The sequence below is a fragment of the Aquila chrysaetos genome, chromosome Z (assembly GCF_900496995.4).
Source record: "Aquila chrysaetos chrysaetos chromosome Z, bAquChr1.4, whole genome shotgun sequence".
Taxonomy (NCBI): Eukaryota; Metazoa; Chordata; class Aves; order Accipitriformes; family Accipitridae; genus Aquila; species Aquila chrysaetos.
The window spans coordinates 63,367,701-63,386,720 of record NC_044030.1 but is presented as its reverse complement, the minus strand read 5'-3'; the positions used below and the strand labels follow the sequence as shown (position 1 = coordinate 63,386,720).

Genomic DNA, 19,020 nt, shown 5'->3' with positions numbered 1-19,020 from the left:
TAACATTGTAACCTAGGTCTTAATGAAGGCAACTAGCCTGCATGAACTGTCTTGATGAGTTGCTCATTATTGATCTGACTGTAGCACTGGTTCTCTTCCAGAGTTCAAACTGTTCACAGAATAAAGTCTATATTTGCAAAAATAATTCAAAATGTATTTATATCCTAGGACTATCTGGAAAGAAACGTGAAAGAGCAAATGGGTGGGTGGGTGGGGGGTTATGCACTTGTTTATTTTCTTTAATGAAGGTGAACTTCAGTTTCTTGTTTCCCAAAGTCTAGGCCTCTGCATTTCATTTGCAGTGGCTGTTTATGTAAGATGTGTTTTATCCAAGATCAGTTCTAAACTGTCTGAATAGTTTAGGTTTGGAAAATGCAGATGAATTTTATGGGTAAGTTTTCAAGAACTGGAAGGAAAAAAAAAAAGAAGTATTATATCTCTACTTGTTGTATCGATCCTTTCAAAAGTTTAAAAATAGTTTCACAGGTACACAAATCTTAAGGAATGAGTTTTTTAGTGCAATATATTTTAACTCTGCTTTTTTTTTATTATTTTATTTTAAAATCTGTGTAGTCTGTTGTGACAAATGGAGTTATTACCTACATGAAAGTGCACAACAATTACTAGAAAAAAAAATTTCTTCATTAGAAGATTACAGATTGAAACTGTATTGTATTTATTGCCACGTATTTAATTTTTTTTCAATTTGTGTTATGCTTTTAGCACTTAAAAAACTTAAAATCTTCCATTTGAATTCACAGAATGTATAGAAATGCTCCAGGGAAGAAACAAGAGCCAAGCATTTTCAGAGAGGGGATTATGCTGCAGAATTGTTATGATGAAATTATGTACCTACCCTGTCCTCAGCGGATTTGCCAGTGGATGTCCCTAAAGAGATTGTCCATATCAGTTAAAAGGACCCACCATTGTGATATCTTGGGTCAAATTTTAGTGTTCATTTTTGCCCTTTTAGAAAGCCAAAAGCCAGTTCTTCTGCTCATGCAAGAAACCCCTATGTACATGTTATGATAAAGTCACTCCTAGAGGATAGCATGCCCTTTGTGGGGTCTTTTTCCTACTCCACATCTTTTAGACCAGACTGAATGGGCCAGTGTCACCCACCCAGGAAAACCACATGGAGATTTTTCAAGGAATTTATAACAGACAATGAGGCTCATAATAGCAAAAAGCAGTTTTGTAGGTTAGCCGAGGCCATAGGTACCATTTATGGATTGTTTTCCTGCGAGTCTTGTGCTTTTTTTACAGGCACAGTGCCCCAGCATTGATGGAACCCATGCATATGTAGGATGTTGCTGCCTTTACCTGCTGGTCAGATTGAAAATAGATTGTTTTGATTTTTTTTTTTTAATGATCTGTTAAAAAAAGAAAAAGGAAAAAAAAGACTCATTCTTGTCAAGTTTTTCAGTTGCAGGTAACAGAGTTCTTGGTCAGGTCTTGCTATTTTGATTGTATGTAACCTTCAAAGGGGCAGGTATAGCCATAATTAACAGTTAAATATATCTCTGTTTGCCTTCTGAGAAAAAGGTGATGTTCACAAGTTTTGCAGAACTGCCTGTATCCTGAAGTGTAGTTACAAACTAAGAAAATAACATAGTTCGTTAGGTGTCAAGCACATGGAATAATCTTTAGGGCCTGGTCAGAAATAGCACAAAGGAACCAAGTGTGCCACTGATGAGAGAATGTACCTTTTCAGTGAAGCCTGCGTTGGCTTTTTTTTGCAAATAAACTGTACAAAAATATAATAACTAATTGTGGTTCATGCTGAGACAAGTTTAAAGGGATAATTTGCTTTGCTTGCAGCCCTGGACGTTCTCCTGCCTGCTGTGACAATGAAATAATTATGATGAACCATGTCTACAAAGAAAGGTTCCCAAAGGTAATGAATTACTTAAAACCTATGTAGCCTATCAATTTAGATACCGGGTATCTTAAATGTAAGTGGTGTTTTTGTTATGGGAACTAATGGTCCAACACTGTAATGGCTTTCATAAAGCATCACCAAGCTCTTATTACGAAGATAAAATCACAATAAAGAAAATCCCTGCTGAGAACTGGACATTCATTTGGCAGAGCTGCTGAACTGGTTTTGAAATGAATCATGCTGGTAATATATTCTGCTGATTGGAAACTGATGGTACATTCAATTTCAATAGGTGGTGTGTTCTTGGGGCAAATGTATACTGAATTAGTAAACCAAAACTAGTTTTTGTTGCTAAGTCTTGTGCAGCATCTGCTGATAATACCTGCAAATTCCTTCCTTAAGTGGCATTTATTCCTTTTCCAAAACACTCATTATATACTTATTTTAATTGTGAAGATCATTACATAGTTACGGGGGTTTGAGTATGAGATACCAAATGAGGACAGTTGCTGTCATGTCCAGAGGTCTGAGGCACAAATGAGTTCCTAGGTGCAGGTGTGTAGCTCGGAGCACTGTGCTCTTGGTTGCTGCTAGGATTTTGATGAGCCCTGGAAAATAAAATAAGGTAAAACTGATACTGTTCCAAAAAGTGCCTAAAAATAGAAGAAATTTCTTCATATTGCTTCATAGAAATATGAAGTGAGATTTGTCAGTATTTGCAGAGTGATTAAGCAGCAATCTGAACTGTGGAACGACCCACTCTAATGAGTGAGACAGGAACTAAGAGGTGTGAAATTACTTTTTAATAAAAATATCTTTAAGGCTTTTTTAAGCATCTGCAGTTTTGTGAGAACCAGACAGTTGGTTCTGTAGAACAGACACATCAAGCAGCCTGCAGACACATCTGGTAGGACTAGTGAGCCTGTGGTGCTTTTAATCAGTCAATATTCATTCAAACTCTGCCCATTGAAATATTTTTGTGTTATCACCCATATGAAAGGAAGGAAGATATTCTGGTCTGTAGTTCTGCAGTTTTAGCATTACAAAGTAGACCCCCGTGAGTTCTCTTTTTTTTAATTATTATTTTGACTTGGACATGGGTGTTCCTTTAGTTCTGTTTAGTGATCATCACAAGATTAGTGCACAGTTCATCACCAGTGACAGCCAAAGGGGAGGATCTGCATGGTAGAACAGTAAGGCTATTGCTTTTCTGGACTTGTAATGCGGGGAAGCATCATCTTGTCACTTTGCCTTTCCATTTGCTTGCTTTTTTGCTTCAGTCATTTCATGCATTCCAGCTATGTAACTTAGGCAGTACAGAATTGTTGTGGAATCAGAAATAACCTTTGAGGTTGTTAGTTTCATGTAAAGCTGTTTTAATGTATCATGTATCTATTTGTCAATAGGCCACAGCTCAGATGGAAGAGAGGCTTCAGGACATTATAACAAATCATTCTCCAGAGAATGTCCTTCCCCTGGCAGATGGAGTGCTTAGTTTTACCCACCATCAGATCACAGAACTGGCTCGAGATTGTTTGGATAAATCCCACCAGGGCCTCATCACATCACGATACTTCTTTGAATTACAGCAGAAATTAGACAAATTGCTACAGGAGGTATGAGCCATGAGACTACAGTTATGTTTGCTTGAAAAACTGTTTAAATATGTTTGCCTAAGAGTTGTTATCTTGAAATAATCATGACTGTTCACTCAAATAATCGTCAAAGTGTTATTCATAGCAGTTTTAGTCTACATTATGACCACTACAAAGACTATAAGGCATTCTGGTGTACTAGTCTGGAATAGATGGGTTGTAAAGATTTCAGAAACGACAGCATTTTGTCATGCAGTGCAAGTTACAAATTGCTTACAGAAGTTTGTGCATAAGCCCTGAATTAGGAGGCTTGCTATTCCATTTACTATGGATAAATGAGGAAACATAACACACTTTGCACTTTATCAGTCCTACTAATTGCCTACTGTGTTGAGAAAGCAGACAGCAACCCTTAGCTTTCCATTAGCTAGAGGTTATTTAATTATTTAAATATTTATAATATTTTCATAATTAAATTGTTTATTAACAGAAATAATGTCATTTCTAAAAGTGTTGAAACTTCCATGGAATAATCAGCTAAATGAATTAAGAAGAACTTGGAACTTGACAGAATAAATGTGCTATGACATAAGTCACTGCAGTTTATGAGTTCATCATTTTAAAAACGAGTACAGCGTGTAATGTACTCATTTGTTTGTGTGGGATTTGATAGCACATTATGAGCCAAAGTTAATGTGATAGACAAGCAGATTTGATATTGACTTTAAATTTTCTAACTGAGATGTTAAGATACCATGCCTGTATTAATTTATGTCCTTTTTTCTGCTTTCTTTTGAATGCAGGAGCAGTTGCTAAAGGTTTTGGTTGGTTGGTTTGGGGTTTTTTTCCCTATGCTGCTTTTTTGTTAACTTCTATTCTGTAAATAGGTTTTCTGCAATTACCGTATTTTGAACTTTTTCTCATCATAAAGCAATGCAAAGCTTAAGACATCAGTGATTTATTTCTGGATTATTGAAACCCTGTTTTTTAAACAGAGAAAATATATAGAGCTTGCTTACTAGTCAAAAGAAGTTTGAACTAGTGACCTTCTTGTGAAATACTTGCATTTTTATGATGTCAAAGTGCAGGCAGAATTGGCCAGTTGACTGGAGATAACGGACTATGAATTATGTTATGGTAGTGATAATGTCAAAATACAAGGAAACATGGCTAAGCTAAGATTCAGTGAACTACTGTTAACAGTGTTAATCACTGTCAGCAATATATCCCTTAAAATTACTACACAATAAGTAAAGTTTAGAGTACATGTTCACCCATTCACCTAACATCCCCCCTGAAACCCACTAAAAAAACGCACTCTAGCAAGGTATTCTCCAATCTGCATATAAAGCAGTGCATTATTAAAAAAGCACCAAATCAGTCATTTTGTCATGTTCTATGATGCTAATTCTTTGTCATGTAAAAATTTCCTGTTCTGCAAAAACTTAATACCTTAAAATATTCAGACTTAACTTTTGAGTCAAGTGCATAATACCTGTTAATAGCATAATATGACAGTAAGACAACTTTCTCTTCATACAACTTGATTATGGGCACTCAGTTGTGCTTTGCATTCATGTAATTAATTTGTTGTCAATTCCCAGCTGCGACGTTCAGTAGAAAGCCGCATCTCCTACCACTACTTGGCATGTTGCGATTACTTTGCATAACTAGGGGAAGACTCCCTTGAGGTTTGAGCAGTTTGGTTCAACCAACATTTTTGTAATTCTAAGGTCAAGGTCAAGTGGACCTGAATGCTTTCTTGCTTCATCCCTTTTAAACGTAACATGTATCGAGTTGGTTGTTCACATACACACCTGAGTGTTCACAAAACTGTACAAAGGTGCTTTAAATTTTGCTGGTGATTAAAATAGGCAGGTGTTTTGTTTGCAAAAGAGTTTTCTTTGGACTTGGTTGATAGTGTACATAACACAAATGCTTGTGTCCAGTTAAGGTTCTTTCGAAACCTGTTGCAGAGTGCTAGATGGTATTCGTACCTTTTTCTATTTTCCTTCTTTAAACTTTACAGATTAATTCTTCTCAGATATTTGGTGTTTTTTAAAATGTCAGTGCTTATATTAAGAGCAATATGTAGCTTTATATTTTCATATGTTTTTTTAACTTCCCAAAATGTAAGAAATCTATTATTTGAAAAGTACTTATTTGTCCATATTAATCACTTTTTAAATGTTAGTTTCTTAAATCTTGTTGTGGTTTTGAATAAGCAAGAGATGATGAAAAACTTAAGTCTGTGATTTCTACTGTTCAGAACAAAGAAATGCTTTGATATTTGAGTGGAGGGCCTTTAGTATATTTTAATCAGAAGGAGAATGATATGGTTTCTTTGCATTCATTATAATCCTTAAATTATATAATTTGTTCTTAGAGGGGAACATTTGAAAGAAATTTGAAATGCAGTTCAGCCCATTGTGCAAATGGTATCAAACCTTCTGGAAGTATTTTTTCCGTATGTTTTCTTTTATAGCATTTTCCGCCCTTTGTTGTAATCTTTTGTAGAACTCAATTTTTCATTGTCTTCCTTTCTACATGTATCTTTATATGGAACCTCTCTGCAAGTATATTTTTTTATATATATATATGTCATTTTCATTTTAGTATGACACGTGACCATAAGAAATCAGTATCATCTGGCATGGATGTTGCTTATGTTTATTAATATTCCGTAGGTCAGTTTTCATTTCATCCTAAAATTAACAAATTGAGACACAACTGTATGTGTAGAGGGGTGAATGTTGTATTGAGATATAGTCCCTTTTGCAAAACTGATGGTAATAATACTGTGTAAGTTGAGGAAAAAAAAAAAGTAGAAAGTAGGTTTATGTTCATTGTAGGCACTTTTGTTGTTACAGTGTTAGAATTGCACAAATGGGATTACTTCAATTTGAAATTATAGCGTTGCTCAAATCCTTGTTATTTCTGCTGGCATCTTGAAATTGATGTGCTGTTTGTCTCAAGTAGATGCTTCAAACCCTCAAAGGTGTCCCAGATATCAGAGATGCTTTCCTGAGTAGTGCATCGACTGCGGTTTGTTTTATTATCGCTTTATTTTTATCTCTTAGGCTCAAGAGCGATCAGAGAGTGGAGAAATGGCATTTATTAAGCAACTTGTTCGAAAAATCCTGATAGTTATTGCTCGTCCTGCTCGTTTATTGGAATGCCTGGTAAGAACATGCTTACTCTTGTTAGTGTATGAAAGTTTCTGGCTTAGTATTCAAGCCCCTTTACAATCGTTTTTTGAAACATGTCAAACAGTGGGGTAGGGCTTCATTGTTGGTGGGATCCTTTCTGCTTTTATTTCAGGAACATGGGACTGACAGGGACCTCCTGCAGTTGTGTTTGGTTCCCTGCTATTGCAAATACTATGTTATAGAATCCTTTTTGTCAATGGAGGAAGCTCCAGTTCGAAACCAATTGGGTTTTTCTGTTGTTTTGTTAGACTTTGCTATTCCTTGGGAAGACTGTTCCAGAATCATAACTGCTTGGTCGTTCTCCTGTTGTTGTTCTTCTTCTTCTTACAAGTTTAATAATTTCATTTCACTCAACAGCTGCCAGAGCTATAAGCAGCTTGCAGTCAGCTCTGCAGTACCTGATCTGGGGGGAACAGCAGCAAGAGGGATTAAGGTATCTGGATATACAGATAGTTGGGAATTATACTGGGGACCAGAAGGAGCAGAAGAGTTAACTTACTTATGCATGAGCATAGCACTGACGTTGCCCAACTGGGCTAGCTTGTGTGAGGCGATGTGGGTGTGTTTCTGCTTTGCCTGCCCATGCTGTGGGAGCTGGGATGGCTCAGGTGTGGGAAGTTCCTCCTATGCACAGTGCCAATGTGCTTCAGTTGTTCAGTGGAACTTATAAACCCTTGCAGAACACAGTGTACTCAGGAGGACAGCGTAGACACCCAAATACTACGTAAGAGCCAGCCTGAGTCCCAACAGGCCTGGCAGGCAGCCCAAGTTGACTTTGTTGAGCCACTCTGCTTGCCAATACCGGGATCACAGTGTGGATGCTGCATACAGCTATTTGAGGCTGGCAAGGCTTGTGTGGGAGTCACTAACCTGCTGCTAGACTCAAGTTATGCCTTAAAGTGTCATGACTGCATTTGCATGGCACTGAATCTGAGCTAGTAAGTCTTTCCAACCTGATTTTGGCTCTGTGCTGTGTCTCTTCATCTGTGGCACAGTTAATCCACAACCTGGCTCATTCAGCCATGGCATTTTGAAAGCTGCCTGTGTTTTGTTTTGGAAACACCATGTCTCAGTGTTCCCAGTTGCAGTTTGTTCATGATTTGCAGTTCAGAAGGAATCTAAAATAAGCTATGTGCTCTGAATCAGCATGAAAGAGATGTTTAAAAAAAAAAAAAAGGGCAGGCTTTACCTAAGAGGACGCCTTAGCATGTCCTGCTTGTGCCATTGAATCCAAACTTGTGTACTCCTTCGCCCTGAACCCTGAAATGCTCATTCTGTATCTAGTGTGATCTTACCTGCTCCGTTCCCAGGGTTCACATAACCTTTCTCCACCTCTTCGCTCAATTTCTTGTACAATGTCTTGTTTTCCCTCTGGTCTGCATCCTTCTCTATCATCACACAACTAAAAATGCCCTTAAATACATCCTGTGGCCTGATAGACCAAGGCTTCTTTATGATGCTTTGTCCTTCCCTTCCATGCTTGCTGGCTCTCTACCACCTTCCCCTGCCCCCAGTATCATCATTGTCTTTTAGGTTTTTAATTCAAGTTCTCTCCTGGTGACCTATTTGCCCGTTAGTTCATTCTCCCAAAATACCAAGTTTTATAGCTAGCTAATCCAAATCTCCATTTGCTTAGCTCCCAGTTTCTGCCCTTAGTATTTTATTCTAGGCTACTTGCTTTCCTTATCATGCTTCAAGCAGAGTTGTTGTGCGTGCTGTATCCCTCCTTTTGCTCGGTCTGCCGATGCAAGTCGAAGGAGCATGTTGCAAGGCCAGGAGATGACTGTATCTCTTAGTTCAGAGTTTCAGAGAAGCAATTGCAGAGAAAACCAGCACAGCTTCCTTAGTGTTATTACTTCAGATGGGATCTACGGAAGATTTAAGCTGGAATGTAACAACTCTGCACAGTGTGTTTCTGTAGCAGGTAGCTTGAACAAATTTATGCATACTGTCACAAAACAATAAATTTCTCATGAAAGAAGGTGTTAAGCCTACTCCGTAAACGTCACTGGAATCGTGTAATCTTACAGAAACAATATTGTTTTTCCATAGTGTCCCTCTGGAAACTTTAGAGTAATATTGGCTGATATTTTGGAATGTCTGTCTGAAATAGAAACTAGGTATGGAAAACTTCAGCCTCTGTAAGAAAGTTCATAGCATTGTAGGAAATAAATGCAGCAATTTTGTCATGAGAAGTTTCAGATACCATGCAGTAATGCTGTCAGTTTTCTGATGGTGATCTTGGCTCAGGTGTTTGTGGTATGTGAATTCCTTTTTTTATTCACTTTATAAGCATATGAATAAAGCTTTTGCAGTTTCATGTGTGCCAAGAGCTACTGCCAAATATTGAAAGATTTTATTCCATTTGTACATGGAAAATGAAACATGAACAAATGAGTTGGAAGTAAATATCAGAAAATAAATTTGTTGCTTCTAATTATTCATGCATGTGTATGTATATATGCATGTGTGTGTATATTTAGAGATATATATATATGCACACACACACATTCATATGATTAAAAGTATCTGTCTTGAAATTACCTTGACTTACTAGCAAGTGGAGAAGCTGTGTGTCTGCCACTGCAGCAGGTAAGGAGATGATGATGTTTTCATGATGAAGGTAGATAGGAAATCTTGGTGTGCATCATCATGTTGGTACGTTCTTCAGTGCCAAGGAGTAACATATAAGAGATACAGCTGGGTACAGCATGTCAGATGAGGAGAGTAAGGCTAAAACAGCATGTAATGCTCAGTTACTCTATTCAGATTTTTAGGCAGTTTAGCACCATTGTGAGACTTTGAGCTAAATAAGAGAGTTTGGGCAGTTTATGGGTTTGTGGTAAACACTTTGAAGTAGGCTGAAGACGATGAAAATTGTTTCATGACAAATGAAAAACTAAGACTTCTTCCACAAGACTGAAAATGCCAAAGACACTTCATTTCAGATGCACTGCAACTCCTGGTAGCTGCAGCAGTTTGAATGCTTCCAAGATGAAACACGATACCTAATTTGTCAAGCTATGTTCCAGATTGGGACGTTTTGTTTCCAAGTCCTGGGTAGCCTGAGGAGCTGGGACAGGAGCCTTGTGACCCAGCATGCAGACTAAAGCCCCATGGGGTTATGGCAGGCCACGAAATGACCAGCAGGGAAGCTAACTAGGTCAGCAGCCTGCCTGGCTTCCACAGATATTTTTGACAGAACTGACTTACCTCAGCAAAAAATCTGATTTGTTACATCAATGTTTCATGATTGACTGGCTCTCACTCTCATAAGCATTGCACCTGTTGTGATCTACGGTGGGCATGAACATCTTGAAGAATGTAATGGCTATGTGAGAGATGTTCTGGTATGAATTCATACCAGTAGATAAAGTCTATTTAAAAAACCCAAACCTTTTAATAAACTTCCTTGTTCCTTTCAATACTTTCCTATTTTTATCATCTATCAAGGTAGTAAAAGAAATATATTTCCAAGGGACTTGGGGGATAAGCAGGGTTACAAGTTTCTATTTTTTTGTTCCTCTTTGAGGCTTGCCTTTTAGGCATGGTATAAATGATAGTTGTAATATAGTTGGTTCCTAAAGGAGGATGTTTCATTTCTAGAGTTTGAACAATTGGATCAGTGAAGTTCAAGTATTGTTTTCAGCAACTTACAATTTTGGCTTTGTTCTGAAGTTAGTGATTTATTTAATGTGTTTTCCGTAAAACATAGTGCATATATATTGATTAAAAATACTTCAAAATTTCAGTTAGAAGTAAAAGTGGAGAGCAATATATTTACATAGTTTCTTTATTTCAGTAGTGGATTTTTATATGCAAGCAGCTGCAGGGAGATAGTCTTCTGTATGTGAAATCTTTTCACTGCTGGTTATGTCATTTCACCCTGAATATTATGGGAAGTTTTGAGGGTGAAGAACTTACTATTCTTATAAAGTAGTGCTCTGAAATAATGGTATGAAATTTCATTGCTTACAGCATGTTACATTGTGTAAGGATCATAACAGAGTAATAGACTACTAGTAATAGAATAAAGAGGTATTGTTTTTAATAAGGAAGATGTCAAATATTTGCAATAGAAGAAGCAAAGAAAGTTTTTATGTTAGGCTTTAAGACTTCAGTTTGTACAGAGAGAATGATGGTGATTATTTTTCTTCTAGGAATTTGATCCTGAAGAGTTTTACTATCTTTTGGAAGCAGCTGAAGGCCATGCTAAAGAGGGGCAAGGCATTAAAACAGACATTCCTCGATATATTATTAGCCAGCTGGGCTTAAATAAAGATCCTCTGGAAGGTAAGTGCATCTCCTGGTCCAGCTATAGGCTCCTAAATTCTTCCTTCTCAATGTGTTTAATCATTCTGATAATCTGTGCATACCTGAAAAGGGTCAAAGTAAAGATGGTACCAGAACAAACATTCAGTAACCCTCAGAGTACTCACAAGCTCAAAGGCATTAGAAAGGTCATCTGAGATTTTTCTGTTGTGAATATCATTCACAAATAGACAGTGTCAATGATACTCATTATCATCTTCCAGCTTGGCAATGCGACTTTCTTATTTCAGCTCTAGCTGAAATTTACTGGTATAATTTAATGGCGACTGTTATCCAACCATAGGTATAAGATGAAACTGGGCTGAGCTGTTACTTGCCCTTCAGTGCCCCCAGGCTCCCACATCTTGGAGTCCCTGAGAAGAGTATCATGCTTTCCTATTAAAACTGCAAAGATTTGTTTTTCTGGGTAATTCATGTGTCCATGTTGAGGGCTTTTGTAGGAACAACTTGGGTTCCAATGGAGGTATTGTCATTGTGGAATTTTTGTTTGCCTGATTCTTCTTTTAAGGACAGTGTTGAGAAGACTAAGATTACTTCGGTCTCCTAACCAGACCATCTTCTCTTCCATCCTGAGACCAGGTTCTGTCACTGGTGATAGATGGAAATTGGTTCATTGTGTTCAGTGCTAGTCCTGCAATTTGGAAGAAATTGGCAGAAGTGCCATCATGGAAAATGAGTCTAGCTAGTGGCATTTAGCTTGTCTTCTGTGTTATGACCTAGGACAAGGGGCATGTCTGGGAGAGGACTTGGTAACACAAAATAATTGCAAAAAAACTATGATAAACTTTCTTTTTACCAGTTCTCGTGATTCAAGATCACATTTCCTTAAATCAAAGGAGTAGTATATTGTGTGTTAAAAGAAAACTCTTTTTTGTTCAACTTCAGCAGCTTATGAACTTCAGCACTGCCAGATGTTTTCAGGATTTTGGTTAGATCTAATTCAGTTAGATTGGATATTGTTATAGATGATATTTGTTATATTAACAGATTTTAAGAAAGTCAAGCCTTTTATTAGTCTGCTTCCTATCTTCACAGAAGAACTTCCTCCTCCAAATTTAGTATTATTTTTATCTGAGATATAGATTAAAGGAGCTTTGATGCTTTTTGCTTGGATTTGGAGTGCAGCAAGTATGCCAGACAAATTGGGAAAATATAAAATATACATAAATATTGTTACCCATGTGGTACTGGAAAAGATCAAGAAGTAGCTTAATTCTCTGCAAGATAAAGAGGTGTCTGCTGGATTTGGAGAGCTGTTGGTCTCGCCTAGACTGACAGTTCATGAATTCTTCACTGATCAAGTATGCAAGGTTTAATTTGGAGTGTGGGTTGAGGGTTTAGTATTATTGACCCTGGTTCTGCCACTTGAACCGTATCTTACTGATTGACTCTTTCTGGCCACTTCGATAGAAGTGTTCCTCAGCATGAGTCAAGAATCTGATGCTACCTAAGTTTAGTAATAGCTTTGAATATTTTTTTTTAAAAACAGTTTATTGTGAGAGGTGTCTAGAGACACAGGCTATTTACAAATAAGGGATACTATTTTCTCAGACTAAGTATTTATTTTATGTGAGTGTACTTCATCTGGGACACAATTACATTTCGAAAATTGAATATTAATGAATACAACATAAATTTTGAAGCATTTCAGGATAATTGAAATGTTTTTTTCTGAGGGAAAAATGGGCTGTGTGGTTTGTCAGTAAATACTGAGGGCTGAATGATGTATAGATTTCTGATCTTTGGTTCATGTGGAGATTTGGGCGAGTGAATTATTTTATGTATCATTTTAATGGTTAATGTGTATGTAGATTCGTGGTGAAATAATTCAGGCCATCTGATTTGTCTTAATGCTTTCCTGTCTCCCTACAAAAAGTGATATTTATAAGCAATATAAATCACTGTGCAATGACTTCTTAAATGATTTGGTTTTGGTTTTAAATTGGTGACTCTATATACAAGGACATTTCCTAAGCAAAAATAAAAGAATGGCACTATGAGTTTATGCCCTGGAATTAATCATTTACAAAGACAATTATTTGGAAACACTGTATTCATAGCTATTTAAAAAAAAAAAAAAAAAAAGTGAAGATCATCCTCCTGAGAGCTTTAAATTCCTTGTATACAAACATAGAAAATATTTAAACTTTTAAATAGCATAAGAACCAAATCTTTCAAAACAAACAAACAGAACCCACCTCGGTAACACCACTTGTCCTGAAACACGGAATTGTATTTTCAACTAAGCTGTTAAATTATGTCTGTAATATTCATAAATGTTCATGCAAAGGATTTTACTACTTCTGCAGAGAAAAGCAACCTAGTTCTTTAGACCTCTCTCTACTTACCTCCTTTGTTTGCTGCCATAGCTGTAGTGTCCTCTCTTCAAATGAAATGATGGATGCATTACTTGGAGATAATGCTAGATAAATTTATACTGTACTGTAAGCAATACCACAACAGATTGATCACTTAGCAGAGACTGGTGGCTACATTTCTGAAGAGTTCCCCAGGGAGAAATTTTTCCCTATGGTTTTTAAATTACCATCTTTACCTTTTTGAATCATGAGTCTTCAGAAATGGTTTAAATCAATGAAAGAAAAAGGGCAGATGTTTAATGGTATTTAGATGAGTTTTAAAAATCTCTTCAGGCATTGCAAAATGGTTCCATAGCTCCCCATTTCAAAACCTGACTGTTGGTTCCATTCCGTTATTACCTCCTGCTTGCAAATAATATGTGTTTCTCAGATAATGGTTATTTTGCAAAAGTTCTTTTAAAAATGGCTCATTTTAATTTGCTATTTATGAATAATTTCAGTTGAGAAGGCTGTCAAAGTACATTATTGTAGCTTGCTTCATTTTCACCTGTACAGTAAAGGTTTCATCAGCACTTCTATTATAAAAACCCCACTTTCACAAAACTGTGACTTTTGCCAGGGAAATCCACTCCAGTTTTGAGTTTGGCCTATCAATTTAGCTTAGGTGTTTTGGTTTTGGTTTTTGTTTTGTTTTGTTTTTAAAGATTTGTTTGTTCTCAGTGGAGATGTTTTTCACTGTTTCTTGACTTCATATCCAGAATTTTTGGAATGTTTTTGGAATGTTTTTAGCTTCTCTAACACTTTAAAGATCTGTTTGGTTTTTGAAGTGATATTTCCATTACTTCTGATTCTTATACTTTACAAACAATGTGTTTTGGATAGTGATAACATAAGAGTTACTCCTTAAATCTTCAGCTAAAAGTTCCAACAGAAAATTATCTGTGTGGTTAATTTGCTCTTAATGATTACAGTAAGTGTTGTGCAGAATTTCCCTTGTAATAGTCACTATTATATAGAAAAATCCAGTTCAGATATTCTGTGTGGATATTGAATTATTTTTCATATTCATAAATTCAGTTAACAGTCCTGAGATAAAAATGCACCTCACAAATTTCAAGTGATCTTATCTCTGATCCCCAGCACACAATTATGATAAAATGTGCATCTTTGGCTATGTGGAGTATATAATTAACTATGTACATGATTAAAGTAATACTAAGCTTCCCAGGGTCTTTTAGCTACCAGCTGTCCTGTTTAGTTTTTATTACCCAGATGAATTCTTAGTTACTGGGCCTCTGAACAACAGTATAGGCTTAGGAGCTCTGCAGCATAGGTTGACTCTGGCAGAGACAACCAGGTCAAGTTGTAGACTCCCAAAATCTTAGTTTCCCAGAGAAGTTGTCTGTATTAGTGACCCCATAAGTGGTAAGCTTCCAAGAAAATGGCATTTAGCTTATTCTGTTAGGCATATCAGCATTTCTGTGTAGAAGATACAAACCATTTGGAGTCCATTTCTGTCTAAACTAGAAGCTTTTTGCTTTAACTGTGAAGGAGCCTAACAAGGATGGGGCCTACTATTAACCCCTGAAGGGCTGAGATCCTCTGGAGTTTTAGGAGATTAGTGCTGTCTTTCCTTTAATGCTGAGATCACATGTATCTCAGAATTCCCATGTCTCTGCAGTGATAACAGTATCGCTCTTCATTGCTTTGTGGCTGTTTGAATTCTTTAGTGGAAGATTACATAGGCGTTGAATAGCAGGTCTTCAATTTCCAGGTGGGATTTTTTTTATATATGCTTGGAGATGCCCTCAAAGTTAGTTGGCAAGTACTACAGATAGGACAGCGTGTTTATTAAGTATTCCAGAAAAGTGTCACTTCCGAGGTTTTCTGCACTTAATTTAGTTTTGTATTTGCTACAGTTTAAAATGAAGTTTCTAATCTTTGTTTCCAGAAATAGCTCAGCTAGCTGACTGTGACAGTGGGACAGCAGAAACTCTGGAAGTGGATGAATCAATAAATGTAAGTTTTCCTGTTATGTTGCTGCTTTTACTGAATCTTTGCAAGGAAAAATAAATGTGTTGTGTTCCGCCCAGCCCTGTCCCGTTTTATTTTCTCCTTGTATGTGTAAACAGATTGACTAGGACAGTGGTTAATCCTCTGAGTAATGCCATGGTGCTCAGCAGACAGAAGGCTTACAGAAAATACTAGAACAAAACTTTCTACGTACTTTCCTAGATGTTGCAGTGTCTTTGGCTTCCACAAAGTTAGTGTTCACCATGTGGCAAGTGTTGTACCACAAAATCCACCACTGCTTCCTTTATTTCTGTTTAATTAATGTATTTCTTTTTCTTTTAGAAGGACTTTTAAACCACTTCATAAAAATAAAGTCTTTTAAACAGATTTTAAAACAGTCCATTTACAGAGGCAGCTAATGTTCAAATTGAGAGACTCTTGAACAGATCCAGTGAAGAGACAAGGAAGAAATAAGCAAGTTAGCAAATAGCTTGGATTCAGAAAGTTAGTTTGCAGTCTGGAAGATTATGCATTGTTTTTCTGAATCTTTGTTCAAAAATACTTGTCTACAATAATAGGTATCTTACAGTACATGTGGCATTTTGTCAGATGTTTGTTCAGTTGGCAAAAGAAAAAACAAGTTGGAGGAGTTGGTTGGGCTGAATATTGTGGGCTTAAATGCTCTCAATTTAAAGTCTTATTTTTAGAAGTTGGTTCTTATACCTTGGATTTCAGTCAACAGAGTAGATGTAGATGGAGTTCTGACAATTCGGTGTTGATTTTCAGTGCAAGTGGATTGAAAAAGCAAGTGCAATTTTGGGGGATGCATAGGTAATTCAGTGGTACTTTACAGGTATTTACAAACGTTAGAATTTAAAATACAGGTATGGGGTATCTGTTGAATAGTTCTCATACGCTACAGAAAAGACATCATCCTCTGGAATGTGTCATATTATCTAGAGATAATTTCTGACTTTCTGGCAAAATGCCACTTACAAGGGCTTCCAGAGTTGTGACATGAAGGGTGTTTCTTATTCTGCTGCTTTCGTTCATCTGCATTTAAAATACTCTATCAGACCTAAGCAGTATTTAGTACAAGGATACTGACAAATTGGAAAAAAGTCAGAAGGAATAACTAGAAGACTTAAAGACAGTGCTGAAGTGCTTAGGAGAATCTGAAGTGCAAACTGGCTTAGCAATAGCTAAGAAATTTTAATTGTAAAGTTATTTCTGTTGTGCAAATGTTGAAGAAATACGGGAAGGATAATGCAGTATAATAAAGCAACATAAGTAAAGGAGGTGATGAAATTAAATCAGTAAGAAAAAATACAGGGTGAATATTTGGAAACATTTTCTCAAAGTGTAGCAGTGGAATAAACACACATGGAAAGTGACAGGAAGCACAACTTTAAAGTACAGGACCATTCAAAATCATCATAAATATGCAGTTAGGAAGGATCCTACACTGGCAGGCAAGTGGGCTAAAAAATTTAGTAAATCATCTCTATCTGCTCCTTTGTAGTTCATTCTATTAACATATTCAGTAACCTTCTTGCAATGGATTTTCTTTAGCCAGCATTTAATTGAAGATGTTCCAGCCAGGTCTACTTTCAACCTTAACTATTACCAAACTGCCTGGATAGGGATGATAGAACTTCTTGGTGATTGGGAAAACATCTTGAAAAGGATATTGTGGGTTTGGAATACTGAATTTGGAGTCCCATGCCCTCATCATCCCCCCAATTCTAATTCGCACTTAAATCTTCAGGACTGATTAAAAATTGAAGCTAGAAAAAAGGTTGTGCAGTACTTGGGACAGCTCCATTTTGAAAATGTTCTGGCATACAAGTAGGTGAAAGTGACCTCTGTAAAGGTAGAATTACTGCATTTTTGTATTTCATATTTTTCTCTTTCATTTTGTGTATCTCTTCACAGTCTATCCAAAGTTATATCACAGTCTCTCCTAACATTAGTTCAAAATGTGTAAAAGTTTGAGTGAACGAGAGCTCATCTACATTTTGTTACTACCAAGCTGTACTACCAGAGTCAGATTTACTAAAAAGGGAAGGCAATGGCTAATGAGTGGCTGGTGGGATTCACAGAAGTCCGTAACTCTGAACAGGAATTGCCAGTAACTCCTTTACCAGAAGCCTTTGTGCCTGTCTGCTGTAACCTGTGCATGTAGATAAGCGGACAGATAGCTGCAGTGTAACAGATACCATTTTGATGAAAAAGCAGCTTTGCTTCAGGAGTCCCTTTGGTCCTTTTCTGTGCTAGCTGGGTGGCTAACTGGTCAGAGTTTCTTAGCTGGTTCATCAGGGTGTGACAGCCTGGTGATAGTTGAGGGTTTTTTGTTTTTTATTTTTCCCTGATTTTGAAAAAAGTACTGTATTAACTTTGTTCTTTTTCCTCTTTTACTTTGAAGAACTCCAATACCTCACTGAAGCTGCAGAGGAAACCTCGGGAAAGTGATTTTGAAACAATTAAACTGATTAGTAATGGAGCTTATGGGTGAGTAATCCGTGAGTCCGCCAGCTCTTTTGCATTTTATTTTTGCTTAACTTCCCATTATTTCTTATTGCAGGGATATTTATGTGAGGGAGTTTGTTTGCACTGCTGCTTTTTTCATTCTGCTTTCCTGTTTTGTTGCTAATATTTGAAGCTCACATGAAAAGCTTTTTGGAAAGCCTGCTAGGCAATAATGAATTATTGTGTGCTGCAGTACATTAAAATACTGAATATTACATCACAAAGATTTTTTCAGAAGTAAATGTAATGCCAAATATGAAATCTGAATAAATCAAAAAGCACACTTAAAGCCACCTAGTTTAGTGGGCATGGTTGATGGTTGAACTCGATGATCTTGAAGGACTTTTCCAACCTAAATGATTCTATGATTCTATGATTTATAATACTGGAAACAGCCTGTGTTTATGCAGATGTGAAACAGTATAAAACTGCATCTGTAGGGAGACAGATTGTTAAAAATGAGTGCTTACTTGACCTAAAATTATTGGTAAAGTAGAAACAAATATCCTTAAGTAGTGCAGCACTCTCTTGTTGCTTCTCTGTGGACACTCTTGTATCCTCAAATTTTAACCAATTAGCTTTTAAGGAATTGCTGTTACTTGGTTAGTTTCTGGGTGCTTGGAAAGTACACAGCTTACTGCCCAGTAGTATGTGAGTCATCTGGAGATATTCTAGAAGATCAAGAGAAAATTATATTAGCCTGGACCTTAAATGAACACAAAAACGTTTTCTGGAAGTACCATGCAGGGATTGTGTCTATCAGCAGGCAGAAGTCTATCTTCAGTCACCTTTTCTGATCGGATACTGTCTATTAGACCCTTGACTGGTTCCTCCTCCTCTGCACTGAAAAGTACCAAGATAGGAACTGTTGGTCTGTTTAACCTGCAGGACCAGGAGGGATGTATTGGCTCAAAACAGAGGGGGTTCCCTCTTGGGGTGAGGAGCCCATTGCCAAATGAGACCATGTCACAGCCCGGCAGTGGAGAGGGCTGTACTGTTCTCCAGCACAGACCCCATTAGAATGGCTCTACCCTGCACTACCTCTGCTTCAGGTAGGCAGCAGCAGTGACCTGATAGGACTGAGCACTCTTTGAAGAGAACTTGGACATAGAAGAGAAAGCACCTGCAATGTGCCCACTGGA

General features: G+C 37.0%; 1 protein-coding gene across 15 annotated transcripts in view; it reads left to right on the top strand.

Moving 5' to 3' along the window:
* MAST4 (microtubule associated serine/threonine kinase family member 4) overlaps positions 1–19,020 on the top strand; it is a 313,563-nt gene that overhangs the window by 255,772 nt on the left and 38,771 nt on the right. For all 15 annotated transcript variants that reach the window (XM_041120871.1, XM_030004201.2, XM_041120872.1 and 12 more), the window contains 6 exons: positions 1,822–1,897; positions 3,289–3,498; positions 6,558–6,659; positions 10,847–10,979; positions 15,288–15,355; positions 17,775–17,860. In XM_041120871.1, coding sequence (XP_040976805.1) covers positions 1,822–1,897; positions 3,289–3,498; positions 6,558–6,659; positions 10,847–10,979; positions 15,288–15,355; positions 17,775–17,860 — 675 coding nt within the window. The remainder of the gene's footprint in view (positions 1–1,821; positions 1,898–3,288; positions 3,499–6,557; positions 6,660–10,846; positions 10,980–15,287; positions 15,356–17,774; positions 17,861–19,020) is intronic.